The sequence below is a fragment of the Phaseolus vulgaris genome, chromosome 1 (assembly GCF_051622355.1).
Source record: "Phaseolus vulgaris cultivar YP4 chromosome 1, ASM5162235v1, whole genome shotgun sequence".
Classification (NCBI taxonomy): Eukaryota; Viridiplantae; Streptophyta; class Magnoliopsida; order Fabales; family Fabaceae; genus Phaseolus; species Phaseolus vulgaris.
The window spans coordinates 43332053-43346758 of NC_143498.1; the positions used below are offsets into that span (position 1 = coordinate 43332053).

At 33.4% G+C, this 14706-nt stretch overlaps 2 protein-coding genes across 2 annotated transcripts; one reads left to right on the forward strand and one right to left on the reverse strand.

The window, feature by feature from the left end:
- Positions 1–342: 342 nt before the first annotated feature.
- Positions 343–4870, reverse strand: LOC137814190 (uncharacterized). The gene is made up of 6 exons (XM_068616781.1): positions 4715–4870; positions 4388–4588; positions 3651–3831; positions 2527–2941; positions 1782–1859; positions 343–1137 (listed from the first exon to the last, which is right to left on the reverse strand). The coding sequence occupies exons 2-6, from the start codon at positions 4478–4480 to the stop codon at positions 645–647; spliced, it is 1260 nt and encodes a 419-aa protein (XP_068472882.1). The 5' UTR covers positions 4481–4588; positions 4715–4870; the 3' UTR covers positions 343–644.
- A 1100-nt stretch (positions 4871–5970) lies between these two features.
- On the forward strand, positions 5971–10438 carry LOC137814191 (BTB/POZ and MATH domain-containing protein 2). The gene is made up of 4 exons (XM_068616782.2): positions 5971–6685; positions 7990–8338; positions 9134–9410; positions 9936–10438. Exons 1-4 carry the CDS (start codon positions 6255–6257, stop codon positions 10112–10114), a joined length of 1236 nt encoding a protein of 411 aa, XP_068472883.1. The 5' UTR covers positions 5971–6254; the 3' UTR covers positions 10115–10438.
- The last annotated feature ends 4268 nt before the right edge of the window (positions 10439–14706 follow it).

Below are 14706 nucleotides of genomic sequence, written 5' to 3' on the forward strand. Positions count from 1 at the left end.
TTTCAGTGAAAAGATCATTAACTCTAAGCTTGTTACCCTGTTCGTAGACAATATCTGTTGGTCTATTTAAATTTTAATATAAAAAAGTCTTTAAACAAGTTAATATATTATGTCAAGCTTGAGTCATGAGATTATAGAACAAGTTAACTCGGACTTAGGCAAAGCGGAGCTAAGCTAGATCTATATCTACTTATAGGAGTGTCTTTATGTATTCGAAACGAGTTTTGATTGTAAAATGAAAAAAAAGTGTCACCGCTTTTGATGAATTTGAATGGTGGTCAAGAGCTTTTATTGGGTATAAGAACTTTTAAACCCGAAGTATTCATTTCAACATCACACTAATTTTAACGATGAAATAGAGAAACTCGGTTTATTAATCTGCAAAATTCTATATTACAAGTTACAAAACTAAGGAATACTTCCTGGGTTAATTGGAAGTAGGAAAATAACACAGAACAGAAGATTGTTGATCAGCATTGTGCCTTGAAGATCTCATTATTAAACTAACTCGAACATTTGTTCTTTTACAGGCTGCTTTGCCTCACCCAACCCCATTACTGCAGACATCCAACCAATCAGAAATAACTGAGCATTACCCAATTAGCCATATAGCATATCATCAAACTAATCTTCGAAGATGCCACTCAAGCAAGTCTCAGCACCACCAGTGCTAGCAATGCTGCAGCAGTATAGTAAATATCTGTTATGGTCTTATCCAGCTTCTGCATCATTTTCTCTTCTTTCAAACCCAACTTTCCTGCGTTTTTGCTGATGCTCACAATTGTGACCCTGAGCTTATTTACTGCCCCAGAAAGCCAAACCAACCCCAATCCAAACCCAGTGTTGAACAAGCTAGAAGCACAGAAGGTAGACCTTCCACAAGCTAGGTTACACATTACTGATAGCAGAACCGCGAGGCCAGTTCCAGCAATGCCGGCAGAAAATTGTGTCAGGAGATCGGTAAGCTCAGGGCCCGATTTCTTCAGGGAGATAATTGTGGTCTTGCCACGCTGCTTCTTGTCAACCATCAGGGACAGAAGGGTCTCACATGCATGTGAATAGTTCTTGTAGAGATCCCTGTCCCTGCCTACTTTCTTGTTCTTTCTTGGACCTGGCTTGACTTTGACTTTCTCAGGGCTTTAAGACAAGATAGAAACATTAATATCAAATACTTCTTGAGCACGAAATTACAATAGAGGTATTGTACATTCAGTATGCAGCCCAACAACTGAACATGATCAAATCTATCCACAACCATGTATAAAGTCAATATTAAAAGAAACTATAGAAGATGATACCCTTTTCTCATCAGGCAAAAATTAAAAAATTTCGATCAGATGGATTATTCTGATAATCTTAAATGTGGAAAAATAAATAGCCAAAGCAGTGATGCATATGTTTAGTCTCTCATTGGACAAAAAACCATTACAAAAAAACAGCCCAAGTGTTGGCAATAAAGCAGCATATTAATGTCTCAATGGTTTCAAGTACCACCTAAGATTTACTACTGCAACCCACATTCTCCTTGATTTTTTTCTCATAATAGTAGAAAGGGGAAGGGAGTAAAAGGAAACTCAGTCTCAATCCTACTGTGGCACATACAAGTTTGATTTATCAAATTAACTTACATAATTCATACTATAGAAACAGTTTAATGCTCAGCAATTTAAAATCTACGCAAGGGAGTTGGAAGATAAATACAGGCCATTTTTTACAATTCAACATCAGAGCATATCCCAGCTGGAAAACAGACACGATCAAGGAAAGTATATTCTGCATACCTCTTTAAAGGAGCAGCTAAAGTGGATTGATTCTTCAATGTAGAGGAATGACTTCTCTCTAATTCATTGATATTCACCCTGTCCATATGGAACATCGTCAAATATGCTGTTAAATTTTGTGACCAGAAAATTATAGGTGCTTTCTATTACAGAAGAACTGATAACACCATAATTTAAAAACCAATTGAAGCAAGGAAACACAAGTTGAACAGTTGATTTAAACTAAATTAGGTTAATTCCCATACAAGTATTCATATTTTTAACGGCCAAAGATAGGGAATCCCCACCATCCATCCATTGCTGTGAGATTAAAGTGCTAGGAATTGTTAGCGGTCACAAATAACAACTAATTTAAGCAGACACTAGTTTATTTTGTTTTGAACTGCTAGGATATGTTTATAGAGTTCCTTCCCAACATATTTTCACTATCAAGGACGGCCTCCAAACAAATGCCTTCTTCAAGATTTGAACTTTGACCCTCCCAATAATTACCATGCATTTATATGACACTTAATAAATTTATTGCAATGTATAACACACACATATAATGACACATATAATTTGCAAACATGCTTTGCTAAAATTGTTATTTAGATGTTGAATATCTAACTAATGCAGAGTGGTTGATGCTAATCCAAAGATCAACATAATTTACAAAGAATTCTTAAGTATATAAAATAGTCCTTCAGATGACTGGACAATCAGAACCTGTTTAAAAAAGTCAAGATGGTCAACATATTTATACCAACTGAAGTGTGGAACAAGCATAGATTGCTTTTCACCCTTTCCTGAGCTTTTTGATATGTATGACTCAGCAACTACAGAGAGAAGATCTTTCAACTGAATTGCAGTACCCATACATGTGATTTGACCATCTGGATGAACCGTGATCTTTGAAGAAAGGGCTGAATCTTGAACAAGAGGCAGTAAAAGCTTCTGAATGATGAATTTGTTAGTTGGGTAGATAAGAGATGACAATGGTTGTTGAGATTCACCAATGCCTGCCAACTGCAATTTCATTAAGTCGGGCAACAAAGATAAATTTGCTCCATCTATTCCTGCTTCAGCAGTCTCAGACATTAGCATATTTATAATTTCATCACGCTTAGTGCATTGTTCAACAATTCCAAAGCCAAAAAGAACTGCATTTGAGCAGTTTGCTGCAACCAAAGACAAATATCGATATTCAGAAGTCAAAATAAGCACAAAAGATTTACTACCATAAATCATCTTAGGCATTCAGCTCAAAAATAAGAAAAGATGCAATCAAATATCTTAGGCAAGTTAGTAACACATAACATCTGAGAGAGCAAGCCAACTTCAATGGTTACTCTAAATCTTTGGTCATCAGATTTACTATCTTGTCACCTTTTAGAATCCACTAAGGGACTTGAGTTCCCACATTAGAAGTTTCGGATAACAGTGGGGGATTTCTAGGGCTTTTGGTTCTACAACAACCATAGATAGCTTTTTTGGTGTGATTCTTCCAAGGTTCTTATCACCACTAAATTAACATGTGAAAGAAAGATCCATAATCAATATACAAAGACAAAAAAATGAGCCATCCTCATTACTACAATGAGACATTCAATGGAATTTTGCATGAAACACATGAGAAATCAGAGAACATGGAAATTCAAAAGGTATCTACATCAAATAGAATTTAAGTAGTGTAGCTAGCCAAATGTGAGATTTCTACATGATTAGTCTAGGAGAGGAGAAGATAGAATCACTATTGAACAGGCAGTACAAGGTGGGTAGGGGTGTATCAGTTACTTGAAATTTTCAAATATTCTACTCTACTACCAATGCATGGGAACGATCAAACAGTAATCTAACATCATAGATAAAGTTAACCACAAACTTGACCTTGTTCATCCATAAGCACCGGACTTTGAACTGATGAGTCAACATTAATAACCTCATTGTAATCAAACCATTCATTCTGGCCTTTCCTTAACTCCCCACATGGGCTTTGCTTAAGATAAGGAGACTGATATCTGATCAGGTCTACTTTTGCTACTGGAGAAGGAAAGGATATTTGGTAGCCCTGTCTTGAAAAACAAATTAAAACATATAAGAAACTAAAAAACTAAGCATGCACAACACGGTCAAAATTATTTCAGTATAAGAACCCATGGAGGATAATATTATGAGTTTTAGAGAGGAACTTTGTCATTGTAGGGGAACAATTCACAGTTTAAGAAATGGTAGATTGTCGTGTAACCTTCAAATCATCATTATTCATTTACTCAAATAGTTTGTAATTAAATTTAGAAATGAAAAATTCACCCTCCCTCCTCCACAGATAGCCTTATTGAATTACGAATACGAATGATTAAAAGGTAACATAATCTCTTATCTTATTCTATTCCTTTCATCATAAAATATTTATAAATTGCAGAAGAATTTATAATATTTACAAATTACCAAAATCGAAAAACTTATCCCCATTGCCAAACATAGCCCTGCGTGATCATACCAAGGTCACATAGTCACAATCCCTTAGTGAAAACTTAACATCACCATACCCATTTTACAGTACAACACCATTCCATTCATTGATACTGCTAAAAAACATAAAAACCTCAGCTTGTTGATGTTACCTTCATGTTGGTGCCGGGCAAACCCAGTTGTGGGTGTAAGACAAGACCGGGAGGGTAACCATGAGAAGCCATCAAACAGAGACTCTGCACCATTTTTGAAAGAAACCCGGCTTAAGAAACGATTTTCTGTAGCCAAAAGCTCCCTCCTTTCGTGCCCTCGGTCATGCCCTCGTGCTCTTATCCCTTCGTGCACCTCAAATCCTGAATATTTTCCCCAAACCCCAAAAAATAATTAGGTTTTATTGTGATCCATCACCTCAACAAAAAAATAAAAAAACACTTGCTGGATCCAGAAACTTCCAAAATGGAAAAACTAATGGTACGCACCGGCGTGATAGTCAACGTTCGAATTTACAAGAAAAACAGAGAATTAGTTTGTGGTTGGCTTCATACTGTAAAACTACATTAATACTACGTTTATTGTTTTATTAATGAAAAATGGCTTGCACCATGCGTTGTCACCAGAAAAATATGTTAAATAAAATATTTGAATGTTATGTGTTGAAGTGGACTTAACACATTTGGGTGAGAATATATCAACATCAATGTCAAAATATTATAAATACCTTTTTTATTAACAGATTTTGTGGTTAAAAATTATAATAAATACATTAGATGTTGAGAATATAAAAATATAATATAGTTTAATTAGAATGTACTAACAATAACTTTTTTAGCATTTTTATAATATTACTTTTAAAGTTATGTATAAAATATTTTATATTTTTTAATTAAATAGTATTAGATATCTTAGAGTATATTAAAATAAATTCAACATCAAAATGTTTAGCATGAAAAAGCCCTTCATAACAATGATAGTTTTATAGTATACTACAAATGAAAGCTAAAATTTAAGTTTTTCTAATGGTCATAAAGATAACCTATTTTTATCTATATTAAAATTAAATGTAAGAGTTTATTTTATATTTTTCTAATAAATAATTATTCTTCCATCATAAAAATAAAGTAAAAAATAGTACAATTTGAGTTTTTAAAGCAATTAAATCAAACTAAAGAATGAATAAAAATTGAAAAGCAATTTTCATGACTTTCCAATGGTCTTAATCTAAACTATTCAAATACTTTCCTAAAATATAGATTAAATGATGGATAGCATAAACATGTTAGTATTAATTGTTTTTAATATTTATTTTTTGTTAATTTTCCTTAAAAAAACTTTATCATATTACTACAACAACTTCGGAAACAACTCTAGTATCATTGAATGTTTTTTAACTAAAGTAAGTATAATATATTTCAAATATATCTTATCTTTAATTTTGACTTAACCAAAAACAAAATTTCACCTCATTTTCAAGAAGACAAAACACATAAATGACCATTTATAAGAAGAATAAGTTTTAACCAAATCATAGAAACCTGAAACTCATAAGTCACCGACCGGTTAGTGCTTCAGACAGTGTTTGTCTGGTAAGTTTTTTCTTACAGTATTACGCACACGTGTCTGGGAAGGAACGCGAGCGGATGGAGACAGGTAGTTGCGCGTCTCATCAAATAATAAATATTCCAATTTCCATTTTCCATTTTCCGAAAAAAATATTATTTAAAGCCATAGCCATTCTAATTGCGAGCCTTTATCTGTCATTTCGTTTCTCAATCTTTACTTTTCCTTCTCTTCTCCTCTTCTCTCTCTCTCTGAATCGAAACCCTAGAAATTCATCGTCTTCCACAATCTGACACCTCTCCCAAACGGAACCTATATTCTCTCATCAAACCTCACTTATCCAAATCTGATACTCCAATCCCCGTCCCAATTCCCCGCATCGACCTCACTGCCCCAATTTCCCCAATTCCCAACTTAACGCCACAATCTTAGAATCGCCGATTTCTTCACGGTGGCTAGCGCATGGGTAAGATTCTCCGAGAAACCGCGAAGCCATCGGCGAATTCTTCATCGGCGTCCCCCTCTTCGGCAGCGCCCGCCACCACGTCTTCCACGTCGGTGACGGAGACCGTGAGGGGCTCGCACCAGTTCAAGATCACGGGGTACTCGCTCTCGAAGGGGATCGGGATTGGCAAGTACATGCCCTCCGAGCAGTTTTCCGTTGGAGGGTACGATTGGGCGATTTATTTTTACCCCGATGGGAAGAGCGTGGAGGACAATGCCACCTACGTGTCGCTCTTCATCGCTCTGGCCAGCGACGGCACCGACGTTAGGGCACTTTTCGAGTTGACCCTTTTGGATCAGAGTGGCAAGGAAAGGCACAAGGTGCATAGCCATTTCGAGAGGACACTCGAAAGCGGGCCTTACACGTTAAAATACCGCGGTAGTATGTGGTGGGTTGAGATTTAAAAATCAATTTTGATATTAATCTTGTTTTTTCAATTTCGTCCCTGCCTTGCGTTTTAATTTTGTGTAGTCTAAAAAACATATTTGTTAAGTTGTCTCCGAGCTCCTGATTTCCAGTTTAACTAGTGGTGTCTCTTTTGAGTCCTTAAATGTTGTCGCTCATATTTGTCTTACTGAGTCGAGCTAGATTGCGTCTTAAGAAGGATATATCTGGTCTTTTACCCAAAAAAAAAAACTAGTATGTTTGTTAAACTTCTAATATTATTGGAAGGTGACAGGTTTACATAACGTATGCTAACATATGCTTTCGAGGAAGCAGTTATGAAAACAAAAATGGAAAGTATTTATTGAGAAGGAAAACATTTACATTCTTTTTTTAAAGTAATTGAATGTTTTTAATTGGTTGGGTTAGGTTTTCCTTAACAAGTACGCACCCCAAACCCCCCCCCCCCCCCAAAAAAAAAAAAAAAATTATTTAATGTACTGCATTTTCATTTTCATGTCAAGTACTTGTCTATCTTATCTTGAACGCAGCTGTTGTATACCAAATTGTGTGATCATTTTCTTTACGAGGTAACTCTCGTAAGGTGTCGTATGTTTGTCCTTCTTGTCTTATGGAGTGAGTTTCATTGAGTGTTTTAAGTGGTGAGATCTTTCATCCCTTGAGAGTTTCTCCTCCCACAAATGGCATGGTAAAGTGATACAGAAATATCAATTTAGAGAAATAAAATGTTCATGTCCAGTGTTGTCAAGAATCACAAGTAACTCGCTAACTCTTGATACTATGAGTTTCTTTTGGACGTCTGGTGTCCACTTCCTAGCTCGTCAGTAGCTATGCGGATTGCAAGTTTCATTGTTGATCCGCTTCTATCCTCTTTACTTAGACCAACAAAGAGGCTCTTTTCCACTCTGCAGTTCACTATTGGTCTTTGCCACCATCGTTGTCGATTATTACCATTTCCAGATGTTAGCATAGTTGTACTGGTTGGATGCATTCTTTGTTGAAGTTGTGCGGCAGCTGTTTGGTATGTGTTGGCCGATTTTGATTCTTCTCAGTTTGGGCCTATTTAGTGTGTTTGTGTCAGTTGGGTATTACGTATTATTTTTTTGACTTATTGAGTTATTATTTATTTTTCTTATCTATTCTATTTTTATGTATATGCATGTATGTATAAATATAGTTTTGCATTTCTTTACCCCCTTCCTATCCTCGAACATTGTAAGTGGCTTCATGCCCTTTTACTGATATTTTGTTGTATTTGCTAATTACTTGATGTTTTGGGTGTTTCAGGGGTTACAAAAGATTTTTTAAGAGAACAGCTCTGGAAACATCGGACTACCTTAAAGATGATTGTCTCTCTGTGAATTGTAGTGTTGGTGTTGTGAGGTCACGTACAGAAGGTCCTAAAATCTATACCATAGCAATACCACCCTCTAGCATTGGTCAGCAATTTGGGCAACTACTTGAAAATCGTAAAGGAAGTGATGTGAATTTTGAAGTGGACGGAGAAATTTTTGCTGCTCATAAATTGGTATTAGCGGCTCGCTCACCTGTTTTTAGAGCACAGCTTTTTGGTCCTATGAAAGATCAGAATACCCAGTGTATTAAGGTTGAAGACATGGAGGCTCCAGTTTTCAAGGTTTGTTAAATGCTTTTCCCGTTTTTCATTTGATTTTGTTTGTAATGTGGTTACCTAATGTGGTTTTGGTTTGTATTTTGCTCTTTATTCTAACCGCATGTGCTTCATGATTTTGTGCATTTTTTCCTTGACTTTTCTTTTGTAGTTCCGTTATTAGAATTTGTATTTCTTTATACCCACTCATCTCAGGCGCATGTGTTAATTAGTCTTACTGTATTCAAATAGGTTTGCAAAAACACAATTTAATGTAGTTTCAATCTGTATCTCTTTTCGTGCTTCTCCCCTCTGAAAAAAGCACACGTTTCATTGTATTACTTTTTTCTTCATATGCATGGCTATCAGATAAGTTAAAAATTTTGTGGTATCACTGCCCAGATGGTGGTGTCATTAGCTGTAATATCACTTTGCTGAATAAGACACACTAATCCATTTTCAAATCACTTGCATTTCTACTCATTTTTTTCCTCTTTCTTTTCTTTTTCCATTTTCTCACTTTCCATCACTCCGTCCAAACAAAGTGCAAGGTTAATGAATGTAATTTGATGTTGGCATAATATAACAAATAGTATATTTAATATTTTAAATATGCAGAGAAAATTTCAAGCTTTTAGTTTTTTTGTAATTACATTATGGGAGTACTTGGTGACTCTGGTTCCTTACAATTACAAAATGCAACTATGCAAGGCTTGGGTCTAGCTCAAATGTGAATTTGTCTGTCTGTTTAACTTGATAAATTGCAGTGAGCAATATGCTTGTAGAATGTTTTGTCAGTTGTGTCATGTCTTTATTTTTCAGGCATTGCTTCATTTTATATACTGGGACTCACTACCAGACATGCATGAGCTTACTGGGTTGAACTCGAAGTGGGCATCAACCTTGATGGCTCAGCATCTTCTAGCAGCAGCTGATCGATATGGCTTAGAGAGGCTTAGGCTGAAGTGTGAAGCAAGTCTTTGTGAAGACGTAGCGATTAATACTGTGGCTACGACTCTAGCCTTGGCAGAGCAGCACCATTGTTTCCAGCTGAAAGCTGTTTGTCTCAAGTTTATCGCTACTTCTGAAAATCTTAGAGGTTTGTTTTTCCATCTGAACACTTACCACAAGAAGTACAGTATTATCGGGGAATTGTGAAAGTTGTCGGCAAGTTAGAGTTGTTATTGTATCAATTGTGATGCTGTCAATTGTCATTGTCTTCCAGTTTGTATTTGCATGAAAAAAATGCTAAGCATTAAAGGGATCATATGTTTTACTTTAAAGTGATATTTTTTATGTAACTAATTATTAATCCATCTAAAACGTCCGGTTGTCCCAAGTTGATCTCGAAGACTTGTGTCATTAATTTATACCAGAAACTTTATGCATAATTTGTATCTTTGTAAATGTTTAATTTTTCTCTCTGCTTCCTTCTCTTGTAATTTTTCATTGAAAAATAAGACAAAAAAGTGCCTAGATCGTGGAACAACCAGTATACGTCTTCCAGGATTTTGGTTTAAGGGTTGAAATATTTGGTATTTCGAATGAAAAGGTTGATAACTTTCTTAATCCCTCATCCAGAAAATTATTATTAACCATTGTATTTCATGTTTTGATTCCTCAGCTGTGATGCAAACTGACGGATTTGAGTACTTGAAGGAAAGTTGCCCATCTGTTCTGACTGAGCTATTGGAGTACGTGGCCAGATTTACTGAGCATTCGGACTTCATGTGCAAGCATAGGAATGAAGCACTACTTGATGGCAGTGACATAAATGGGAGGCGGGTCAAGCAAAGGCTCTAGTTTCAACACTGAACACCATTCTGTACAACCCTCTTCTACTCTCCGTTTTGAAAGATCGCGAGAGTTAGTAGCTGGAGGGAAAAAATATATATATATAATCTTTTATAGGATCAGAGTCAAATTTTAAATTTCTTAGCTTATTCTTGTTGTAAGAGATGTAAATGTAATTTGTGTTGTTGGTGTTACCGTTCTGTTTGACGTAGGTTTCTGTAATATCTTAAGGATTTCTTTTTACTGGAAAACATGTCTGGAAAGTGTTGATCGCTACTTCGCCGTTTGTTTTTGTATTTTTATTCAATTTAGCAGCGTAAGTACTCTTGAACATTTCTCACTCTTCATCTAACATCTATCTGTTTTATACCGATTATTCTAATACACGAACTAGTTAAGCCGCCGCAGCCTTCACATGTTAATCTGAAATGTCTTTTTTTTTCCTACATGTTGTTAACGAAATATTTGCATCCTTACTATCCAAAAGGGATAAGTTTTCACCATAAAAAAGTGGAGGACTTTAATAGAAGGACCTTCCACAGAAGTTTGATTTTGCAAAAACATTCAGACAATTTCAATATACAAAGAAGACAAGAAAAGAGAAAGACTGCACAATAAATTTTTACTGTTTTCAATCACATTACAAATTATCACACATCCAGTCTTAATTATTCAAATATAAAATAATTGAATTCCACTACAAGCACTCACAATAGCAATTATAAACACACACAATACCATAAAACACCGTATTGAACATTTTTCAAGAGGATATGTTTTTCTTGGAAACATTCCAAGATACAAATATAACAAACTTTTTTATCACACAAGAAGATATACACTGAGTCACTTCCAACAATTAGAAAAAGAAAAAATATTCCAAAATTCACATTAGAAGCACGGCACAAGATTAATTTAATCAACACAACACAAATGGTCTCCAAAAAATTCATATCTCACAATAATATTTGTATTTTTTTATAAAAAAAAATCTATTTATAGAGATTAGACAATGCTAGTTTAGAAAAGATTATGATGTATTTAATTGATAACTTAAAGGTGATAATTGATTATTCTATTTCAAAAAACAGTCACAATATTTTTTATTTTAATAGATTATGACATGTGCTAATAAATTCTTTTAGCTTTATATTTAATTCAGAAAAATAATTTAATTAATTATATAATATTTTAATCAATTAATTTATAAGAACAATGAAAACACTTTCGCTCTGTTTTAATCGGTTAATCTAATTTATAATAGAATATTTTGTTCTGAAACCTTTGAAGAATAATTTAATCTATTACTTAAAAATTTAATCAATTAACATACTCATAAAACATTTTTCTCTTATTTTTAACTTTCAAAAATATTTTTCTTTTGATTAATTTGGTAGATGTTGTGTGCTAAGCTGAAAATCTTATGAATATTTGTGTGAAAACTTTCAACCACATACAATAAAAGCTAAAAATTCTAAAAACATCTTCAAATATCATCATAAAAATAATTTCTCTTGAGATTCGAGTTTACTATTCAAGTCCTACATATAAATATTTATGCTATACTATTATAAAACATTGATTTTTATGACGGTATCATAATCAACATCATTATCAAACTCATCACATATTCATTCATACTTATTTATTAATAAATAATTACTTAACATGTGCGAGTTCAAAATAAATTTGATTTTTTAATTAAATAGTTCAAAATATAATTTATTATTGATATTTGTTAACTTTACATTATAAGAGAAAGTGTAAGGATTGAGAAAAATAGTCTTAGAGTAGAAGTGGTACAATTAAAATGACACCGGAATATTTTATTATTAAATTTAAAATAGCATATAAATAGAAATTCTGTTATTCATATTTCATTTTAAAAAGAACCACAATCTCTCTAGAAAGTTCTTTTTCCTTTCCTCTCCCTTCTCTCTAAGATTCTGACTTCCTCGCTCATCAGTTCGACGATTAGAGTCCACCATCAGACTCCTGACAGTGAATACTACAAGACTGCCCGATCAGAATCTTCGATAGAGTAAGTTCATTTTTGCTTTTCTCTTTGAGTCAAAATTTGAACTTGTTAGGTTGTTTTTGTCCTTGCTTTGCATGTGACCTTTTTAGCTTCAGGGTTAATCTTTGTTAGCTCAGGGTCCTAGTGATATAGTTAGATTTTTTTAGGATTCTGTGGTGCAAGTTAAGTTACCTTTAAGTTCTTGGTGGATTTGGAGCTCTTAGTGAATATCTGCTAATTTTCAGGTAAGGGAAGCTAGCCTTAATTTCCAAAACAATACTAGGCTAGAAGATCTGGATGTGAGGGTGACGTGGTCACCAGTATCAAACTTTCTTCCAGGATTGTTTGTTTTAAGTATATTAGAAATTGACTGAGATTTGAATGTGAAATTTGATATATGGTTATTGCTATAAAATTATAATGTTTTTTATTATTGGTTGTTTGATGTTGGTTTAGAGTAATTTTCAGTTATAGCATGAACTTTGTTATTTTTGGGTGCACTTTGGTGTCATTTAGATCAAACTAAACTATTCTCGATCAATCCAAAATTTCTGGGTACTCTCTAATGTTATTTAGATCAAACTAAAATATTTTTGATCAATCCAAATTTACTGGGTACTCTCTGATGTTATTTAGATCAAACAAAACTATTTTCGATCAATCCAAATTTATTGGGTACTCTCTGGTGTTATTTAGATCAAACTAAACTATTTTCGTTCAATCCAAATTTACTGGGTACTCTCTGGTGTAATTTATATCAAACTAAACTATTTTCGTTCAATCCAAATTTACTGGGTACTCTCTAGTGTAATTTAGATCAAACTAAACTATTTTTGTTCAATCCAAATTTACTGGGTACTCTCTGGTGTAATTTAGATCAAACTAAAATATTTTCAATCAATCCAATTATATATATATATATATTACTATTATTATTATTTTAGCATAGTTTATTTTGGATTATTATTGTTAAATAACTTTTTGGATATATTTGGATTGTTAGAAAGTTTAAATTATATGTTATGATTGAATGGTGTATTGATGTGTTAAATGAAGTGTGCAATGATGTGAAAGTAAGATCAAGACATAGTATTTTCAGGAAAGAAAATACCGTGTTGAGATTGTTATTAGGGTGTATTGATTTGTGAGTGTCCTGTGAATGAAACGATCCCGACTCTACTAATATAATGGAATCACATAGATGAAGTTATTCAGTTGGTGAGAGTCGATGGAGGTTCATATGACTTTGTCTGGGGTTTGAAATATAATCTGGTCTTTCAGGTCATATGAATTTACCCTGTCATATGAGTTGGTGAGAGTATATTGAGATAATTATGCGCATGACTGTGTGGGTTTCACAGCAGTAGTATGACATGTGCAGGTCTCTGGATGCTGATTTCAATACACGAGTCTTCCGGAAGTAGAGTCGAGTGTCTATGTGATATGAGTCAGTGGAAGTCTGACATGTGAAAGATGAATATTGAATTTTAATAGACATTTGATGATTTGAGAATTTGTATGAGACTTGATGATTTGAGAATTTATGAGACTTGATGATTTATGTTTATTAATTTAAAAATTGAAATTTTATAGAATTTTGTTTGTGTTGTTTCTTTATCTGTGATGATCGTGTATTTACACGGAGCAGATGATGTTATAGGTGATAGAGCTCCTCAGTGAGAAGCTGGGTGGTGAAATTAGTTTATTTGAAATTTGACTATTTGTTTTAGATTTATGTAGATATTTAAAGTCTTATGAAGAGAAATATGTTTTGAAATATTTTAAGAAAGGGTTGTGGACATATTTGTATTATGTTTATATATTCATTTTAATAATTTATATAGATTATAGTTTTTAGATGTGGAAAAATATAGGGAAGTTACAAAAAGATTGTGTAAGTTAAAGAAATCGTTCTATAAGCTAAAGTGATAATAGATAATGATATAATAATTCAACCAACTTAAAGTTTTTTTAAGGTACAACAAAAATTCTTATAATTCATATGTTTATTACTTTATTTAGACGACATGTTAATAACCTCTTGAGAAAAGGTTGAGATAAGAAAGTTGAAGTCACTTTTTAGTATTGAATTTATGATAAAAGTTATAAAAATTGTAGAAAATATTTTGGGAATGAAAATTAGGAGGGATCATGCACATTAGAATTTTTTTGTTTTTGTATTAGAGAAAATACATCCGGAAAGCACCTATTTGACATTGTCCATATGTCTTTTTAAGCTCAATTCTAATTAAAGTGGTTTAGGGAAGGAGTACATATTTTATGTTCCTTATATAAGTGTGTTAAACAACTCGATGTATGAATGGTATGCACACAACTTAGCACAAAGCATTTAGTCTAACAAGTATATATGAAATATCCAAGGAAGAACATTGACGGATCGTGAAATGTATCATCAAATACGTTAAGAGAATGGAAGACATGGTCTCATCTTCATGGATGACTCGTAATGTACTTTTGTTGATTTTTTATTTTTTTTATTGTTACTGGTTACACTTTTATGATTAGTGACTTTCTAGTTAATTGGAAAACTATTCTCTAACTTAGACTAATCATGTCGACCATT